The sequence below is a fragment of the Lipotes vexillifer genome, unplaced genomic scaffold (assembly GCF_000442215.2).
Source record: "Lipotes vexillifer unplaced genomic scaffold, Lipotes_vexillifer_v1.1 scaffold23, whole genome shotgun sequence".
Classification (NCBI taxonomy): Eukaryota; Metazoa; Chordata; class Mammalia; order Artiodactyla; family Lipotidae; genus Lipotes; species Lipotes vexillifer.
In genome coordinates, this window is record NW_006796283.1 from 3,770,742 (window position 1) to 3,778,160 (window position 7,419).

The 7,419-nt window shown below is 65.5% G+C and overlaps 2 protein-coding genes across 2 annotated transcripts in view; one reads left to right on the forward strand and one right to left on the reverse strand.

Annotated features, from left to right (window-relative positions):
- The window catches only part of CDH15 (cadherin 15), a 20,530-nt gene extending 19,655 nt beyond the window's left edge, over nt 1–875 (forward strand). The window contains exons 12-14 of the mRNA XM_007468478.1: nt 6–138; nt 262–429; nt 651–875. Coding sequence (XP_007468540.1) covers nt 6–138; nt 262–429; nt 651–875 — 526 coding nt within the window. The remainder of the gene's footprint in view (nt 1–5; nt 139–261; nt 430–650) is intronic.
- A 673-nt stretch (nt 876–1,548) lies between these two features.
- SLC22A31 (solute carrier family 22 member 31) lies at nt 1,549–6,703 on the reverse strand. The gene is given in 13 exon segments (XM_007468479.1): nt 1,549–1,766; nt 1,769–1,842; nt 2,211–2,322; nt 2,687–2,901; nt 3,017–3,121; nt 3,215–3,360; nt 3,540–3,583; nt 3,988–4,030; nt 4,033–4,144; nt 4,234–4,337; nt 5,684–6,000; nt 6,122–6,389; nt 6,617–6,703. Coding segments are annotated over 13 exon segments (1,845 nt in total).
- Between the last annotated feature and the right edge of the window lie 716 nt (nt 6,704–7,419).

Consider the following 7,419-nt stretch of genomic DNA (forward strand, 5'->3'; position numbering starts at 1 on the left):
GTGCTCGCCCTGCTGGTGGCCCTCCTGGTGCGGTGCCGGCAGCAGTCGTGTGACAAGAGGCTTCTGCACGGGCTGCAGGACGACCTTCGGGACAGCATCCTCAACTACGACGAGCAGGGGGGCGGGGAGGAGGACCAGGTGAGGGGGCCGGGGTGGCTTACAAGTGCTTGGGGGGCTCCCCAGGGGCCCCAGCTGGCCAGCCGCCTCCCGACCCGCGATGGCTGCGGCTCATCCCCACGCGCTCCGTCCGTCCCTTCTCAGGATGCCTACGACATGGACCAGCTGCGCCACCCGGCAGAGCTGGCGGCCCTGGGCGCCCCCCTGGGACGGCCTTCTCTGCGCAGAGACGCCCCGTTCAGCCGATCGCACCCCCAGGCCCCCCGCGTGCTGCCCAGCAGCCCCTCTGACATCGCTGACTTCATCAACGAGGTAGGTGCCCCAGGGGCGCCCCGCACCCTGTTCCCCACCCCACGAGCCTGAGGCATCGCTCTGGGGCTGGACAGAGCGGTGGTGGTTCTTGACGAGGAAGGAGAGTCGCCCAGAGAGAACTGTGCCCCCAACCCGGCTCCTGGGGCCAGGCCTTGGCCGAGCCGGTGGCGGAGGGCGCTTGGCCGGTGCGCGCTGGTCCTGAGCCCCAGGCCTCTCCACAGGGCTTAGAGGCCGTGGACAGCGACCCCGCCGTCCCACCCTACGACACGGCTCTCATCTATGACTACGAGGGGGACGGATCCGTGGCGGGCACGCTGAGCTCCATCCTGTCCAGCCTGGGTGATGAGGACGCAGACTACAGCTGCCTCTGGGACTGGGGGCCCCGCTTTGCCCGGCTGGCCGACTTGTACGGGCCCCGTGAGGGCACCAGGGAAGAGGCTTTCTGATGGGGACCTGCACCCACCCTCCTGAGGGCACGGCCTCCCGGACACAGGGCAGACCACAGGCGCCCGAGCGGACACGCCGGACTCGGCTGTGTGTCGAGATGGACAGAGGGCCCTGCGCCCCGCCCTGGGGCCTTGGCCGGCCTGGTCTCTGCCAGGGGAAGTCAGGCCCCAAAGCCTAGAGTGGATTGGCCAGAAGGAGGCGCCTCTCCTGCCCCGCCAGTCGCGTCCAATGGGATGAGGGGCCCCATTCCCAGCTGTTTCTCGCCCAGGCTGACCTCACCTCTGTGTGAGAGGAAGCGGCTTTCGGGCAAACGTGAATTAAAAACGCGCTCATCTCTCCCACGCGCAGTTGACACGGCGACTTGCAGGGCTTTTCTGCACCTCAGTCCCACCAGAGCTGCAGCAGCGGGCTGGCCCTCGAGGGGGTGGGGGCAGCGGGAGAGGCTGCGGATACCTGGTTGCGAGGGGGAGGTGGACACCAGAAGCTCCCTTCAGCCAAGGGTGCGGCCTCAGGGAAGAAACAGCGAGGGTGCCAGTTTCCACGGATGCCTTTATGCCCCACGTGGAGGGGGCACCGGGGCCCCCGGCAAAGAGGCCCTCCTCCCACCACCCACCCGTTCCTTCCCGGGACCCGTCTGCCCGTACTGGCGGGCGGCGTGTCTCTGCAGCCTGGTCACTCCTCCCGGACCAGCTGTGTCCCGGCCCTGGGGAGGGAGGCTGGCAGCAGGGGCAGGTGGTCCTGGCGGGGGCGGCCCCAGAGGAGTGGGGAGCGGCACAGGCGGTCGGCGTCCTGCAGCGACGGGGGCAGTGCGCGGCCACGGCTCTCGGGCAGCAGCAGGGCGAGGACGGCCAAGGACGGGAAGGCCACGTGTTGCAGGAAGAAACCGCGCCGCCACGCGTGTCGCTGAGCGGGGCCGCCGCCTGGCCCAGGAACCCAGCTCCCAGCACCAGGCCCAGCCCGGCACCCCTGCAAGAGGGGGCGGTGGGACACGGCCCAGCGGGGCACCCAGCGCTCCTGGGGTGGATGGCCCTTAGTGGGCCCCAGGAAGACACCTGCAGAGTCTTGGGGGGAAGCTGCCCTGGATCAAGCGTCCTTTCCATTAGAAAATTGAAAGTCGATTTTTGCCCTGGAATCCGACCCTGTCTGGGGGCTCTCACTCCCAACCACCGCCCGTTCCACTCCTGAGCCAATATGCAGACCCTTCTGCGGCCATTGTCCCCCTCGACACCCAGGAAGAGACACCTGAACTCTGGTCCCGATGGCACGGACCTGGGGTGTGGGGAGCGCGGGGCGCACAGGCAGGGCCCTGCCCTCCAACCCTGCATCCTTCTCACCTGCTCACCGTGGGGAAGACCTCGGCTGAAAAGAGGCTGCTGAGAGCGGACACTGCCTGGGAGGCCAGGAGCCCCAGAACAGAGACGGGCAGCGGCGTCCAGCCAGGCAGCTCTGGGGAGGAGCAGAGGGCCCCACGCTGCCCACACTCCCTCCTTCCCCTCACCCGTGTCTCGGGGGTCCGGCCGCCCCAGCCTTCCACCTCTGCTCCGGCACTTGGGGTCAGGGGTTGCAGGCTGCTCCCCGGCCACATCAAGCCCTTATATTAAGCCCCTTCACATAGAATCTTTCTGGCCCTCACCTCTTTGGGCCTCAGTTTCCCCAGATGCACACTGGGGAGGTGGGTGGGGAGAGGAGGACAGCAGCCTCATGCGAATGCCTCAAGCCCTGTGCCTGCCTCTCTGGGATCCCCACCACCGCGGGGCAAAGCCCCACCCACACATGACAACCCTGCCAGCCTGCAGGGCCCCGCACTCACACTGGGCCCCTGCAAGGAGCAGCAGGGGTGCCAGGCCCAGGACCAAGGTGCCCAGCAGCAGGACGGGGCGGCGCCCCCAGAGGTCTGCTGTCAGGAGCTGGAAGACCGGGGCCGCTGCCTCCAGGCTGGCCTCCAGGAAGTAGGGCCAACAGAAGGCGGGGCCACGCGTGGCCAGATTACGCAGGAAGCTGGCTCTGATACCCCCGCCGATCAGCCTGGGAGGCACGGCAAAGTTGCAGGCCCAGCCAGAGCCGCAGACTCTCACCCCATGGGGAAGGCAAAGATCCCTCCCTCCCCTTCGCCCACCCACACGCTCCCCTCCTCACGAACTGAAGCCCAGGATGAGTCCGTTTCTCCAGGCGACGCGGGTATGCCGGAGTTCCAGGACCGAGTGGTGCCGGGGCTGGGGGCTCCCTGCACACAGCACGTCCAGCTCTGCGGCCCCGGGGACATGATGGGGCGTGAATGAGGAGGCGACACCTCCCCTCCCTCCTCCAGTACCCAGGCCCCCCCGGGCTGGCCCGTTACCCGTGGCCAGGGAGCCCTCCTCCTCTGAGCCGTCTTTGGGGTCCACACGGCTGGCTTCCGCACAGCGCCACAAGACCTTCCTGGCTCGGGCCGGCTGCCCTGCGGCCAGCAGCCAGTAGGGAGACTCGGGGAACAGGGCTGGAAACCTGCGGGTTTTGGGTGAGGATGCCAAGGGACCTCCCGGTAGAGAAGGACCCAGTGGCGGAGCACAGGGCGTGGCTCTGTGTCCCTGGGTCCCTGTCCCGTGCCCGTCTTCCTGATGCTGCATGGAGGTCAGAGGGAAGCAACACACGTGGCCTCCACAGTGGATGTGAACCCCTCTCACCCCCAAAACAGCAGCAGGGGTCCCGTTGTCAGGGCGCTCAGCCCCTGCAGAAGGTGCTGGTCCCCTAGGAGCAGGGCCAGGCCAGGCAGCAGCAGCATGCCCACCACGGAGAAGAGGCCACCCCCACGGAGAATGCCAGGCGGTGCGGGGCGTCACACGGCTCCAGGCCTGGGCAGACACAGACGGCCTGAGGCCCAGGCCTCTCGGGAGGGCTGCCCTGTCCAGGGCTGTGGTGATCAGTCGCTGGCCTGCCCAGGACCTGGACATCTGAGGCCAACGCGCTGCTCGCTCTGGCACCCAGGCCTGCCCACAAAGAGCAGAGCCCGCAAACAGTTCCCCACCCACCTTCTGGAGAAGGGCCCCCAACTGGAGTGCCAGAAAGGCACCCTCCAGCGGGTCAGAGGCCTAGCCTGAGTGGGCGCCCCCCCAGAGCCCCCACGGTACTCACGAGCCACACAGAGGGCGAGGGAGGCCCCTGCTGAGGCCCCCCCCCACGAAGCAGCCGCAGAACCAGCAGGGTGTGCAAGCCAGTGGCCAGGGCCTTGCTGGCCCCCAGGCCCGTGGCCAGCGCCAGGGAGCCCACAAACACAGCCCGGCGGCCAAACCTAGTGGGCAGCAGGGGACACACGTGGATTTGGGTCAGGAGGGCTCAGCGGAGGGCTGCCAGGGCAGAAGGGCAGGGGCAGCGCCTCACCGGTCACAGCCTGGGCCCAGGAGGACACAGCCCAGCAACCAGCCCAGGAGATAGTCCACCTGCTCCAGGGGCACCTTGCAGCCGTCCCCACACACGAGGTTCCACTGTAGGGGACACCAGTCACCTGTCAGCTAGCCAGGACCGCTACCCCCGCTGGAGTTCCCAGAATGTCACGCTGGAAGGGACCCTAGGTATCCTGTTCCGATTCCTCCCTGGAGACAAGGGGAAACAGGTACAGAGAGACCAGGGACTTGCTTGCTCAGGGTCACACGGCGTGGCCTCCTGACCCTGGTGGTCTTCACGTGGAACTGGACAATTCCTGGTCTGAGCCCCCAGGGGGTAGAGGCCTGGGGTCCCCAGGACACCCACATGGAGCCCCAAGTCTGGTTTCTCCTTTGCTCTGGACAGGGTTGCACCTGCCTTTCTCCGGCCATCACTCTGCTTCCAGGCTGGCCCCGGGGCCTCTCCTGCCCTTCCCCTGGCCTGTGCACCTCAAGAGCCACTCCCGGAACAGGCTGCAGGGCCACGCCCACCGGCTTTTCCCGGCCAAGAGCCCTTGACCTCAGCTTTGCACCTCCTGGCCTACTCTGTGTCTTCTCCTCAAGCTTCACACACCCTTTTGGGTCACACTACGTCAGTTTTTATTTTAAAATCCAACTGCTTGTGAAAGCTGGTGGGCGAGGATCCGTCACTACACCAAACAGGTGGCCAGAAGGAGGAAGCCCAGCCGGTTCAGGGCCCCAGATGGGCCTGGCAGGGATGTGGCAACCCTGTCCAAGCTTCCACCAGGGGCCCTTCCTCCCAGGGGCAGGGGGTGGGGCTGCGGGACAGAGGCTGCCAAGAGGAAGGCAGGGTGGGCTGGTCTAGCCAGAGCGGAGGGAGGGAGGCCCCGTTACCCTCTCCACTCCTGGAGCCCTGGGAGGCACCCTTGGCGTCCCTGCCCCTAGGCCAGCCTGCACACACCTTACAGGTGGGAGGTCTGCTCTTCAAAAAAGGAAGTGACCCAGTCACTCTCTTGATTCAAAGTCTTGGGAGCCCAGTCTGAACACCTGCATAGCCCAAAGCCACAGGTTGCTAGAATGTTCATGGAACCGAAGGGAACTCCAGGCCCTGCTGACCGCTGGCCACCTACCTGCTCAAACCTTCAGCTTACCGCCTCCCTCCCGGACTGCCTGCCCACCTTGGCAGCCCCCAGCCTCAGACTCTGCCTTTAGGCCCGGCACCCTGCCTACTTGGACACCTGCTGCACCGTCAGACAGGAGGGGGCTGAGCCCCCCGCAATCGAAAGCCCCAGTACCACAGCCCCGGTCCATCAAGGGCCGAAGACCGAGGCGGGCCTGGAGGAGGGGAAACGGAGGAAGGGCGCTGAGAGCAGGGGGACGGAGGGAGGGGGAGACAGAGCAGGAAAGCAGAGGACGGGGCGGGGGACGGAGGAGCAGGTGCAGAAGACCTGGGTGACCGGCTGCGCGTAGCGCCAGCCGCGCGTGCAGGACCGCGTGCCGTTGGGGCGGACGCGGGGCGCGGGCTCGGGGTAGCTCAGCGGCAGGCAGGGGCCGGGGGCGAGCGCGGGGTCCGGCCCGCAGTGGTTCGCGGGCAGCGCGGCGAGCAGCAGCTCCGAGCCCAGCGCCAACCCCAGCGCCACGCACGGCAGCCACGAGGCGCCGGCCAGCAGGCACCGGGACCGGCCGAAGCCGCCCGCCGCGCGCAGCACCCGCGCCTCCAGCTCCACCCCAGGGCTCTGCACTCTGGCTGCCGGCGGGGCGGGGCCTGAGAGGGCGAGGCCCCATAGGGGCGGTGTCTGCGCTCTGGAGGCAGGCGGAGCGGGGCCTGGGCGGGGCCCGGAGAGCGGCGGTGCCCGCTGCGCGGAGCCCTAGAAGGCAAAGCAGACCGCTGGGCGCGGCCTGGGCCGAGGGGCGGGGCGGAGGGGGTGTGGCCTGGAGCGGGCGCGGGGCGGGGCCATCGAGGGCCGGGCAGGTGAGGGGCCTGGCCGTGGACGCGGGGGCGTGGTCAGCGAGACGCACGGAGCGTGGCCTGGGGCCGCGGCCTTCGGGGCGCTTTGGAGCGCGCGAGATCCGAGCGGCGTCGGAGCAGGAAGGAGGTCGGGCCAGGCCTGCGGAGCGCGGGCCACCACTGCTCCCCGGCGGCCGGCCGCGGCGCTGCAGCCAGGGAGGGAGCGTCTCCGGCCGTCCAGCTCGGACCGTCCAGCTCGAGCCCTAACCCGTACACCTCCCTTCGTGCTCCGGGGACCGTCCTGCGTGGCCACCGGTCTGCAGCCCCGGCGGAGCGTGGTGTCCGGAAAGCAGAGGCCCCACTCGGTGCTGCGCGTCCTCAGAAGTTTGAGGGTTATCGTAGGGTTATTTGGCAAAACGAGCTTCCAAGTTACTTTATCCCGCGCTGGTCCTCCTGTGAGCTTGGCTCGGAATACGCTGCACTTCGGCTTAGCCGACACCGTCACCTGGAGGGTCTCCATCCCATGAGCAAGGTAAGTCGCGTTTGTTTTTCACTTTTCTTCTTCGCAGGGAGGAAAGTTAACATAGGTCCTATAGATTATGCTTAATTGTTCTTAATTGAAGAAGAATTCACATAACATGAAACTAACCATTTAAGGTACCACCACCACCTTTATCAAGTTCCAGTACATTATCGCCACCACGGAAGAAAACCTGGTACCCATTAAGTAATGATTAGTGCTCACTCCCTACTCCTCCTTCTTGAGCCACCTGGCAACCTCCAGCCATACAACACGTGGCCTTTGGGATCTGGCTTCTTTTACTTAGAATAATGTTTTCAAGGTTCACCCACATTGTAGCAGGTGTCAGGACTTCATTCTCTTTTACGGCTGAATCATGTTCCATTATATAGATATTCACATTTTGCTTATCCATTCATCTGTTGATGGACGTTTAGGTTGCTTCCACTACTTGCCTATTGTGACTTGTGTACAACTGTTTGACTCCCTGTTTTCAGTTCTTTTGGGTGTATACCTAGGAGTGGAATTGCTGGGTCATGTGGTGAGTCTGTGTTTAATATTTTGAGGACTCGCCAAGCCATTTTCCACAGTGGTTGCCTATTCTGCATTCCCACTAGCAATATATGAGGGTTCCAGTTTCTCCACCTCCTCGGCAACACCTGTTTCCTCTTAAAAAAAAAAAAAAAGAAAGAAAAAGAAAAACAGAACTAGCCCCA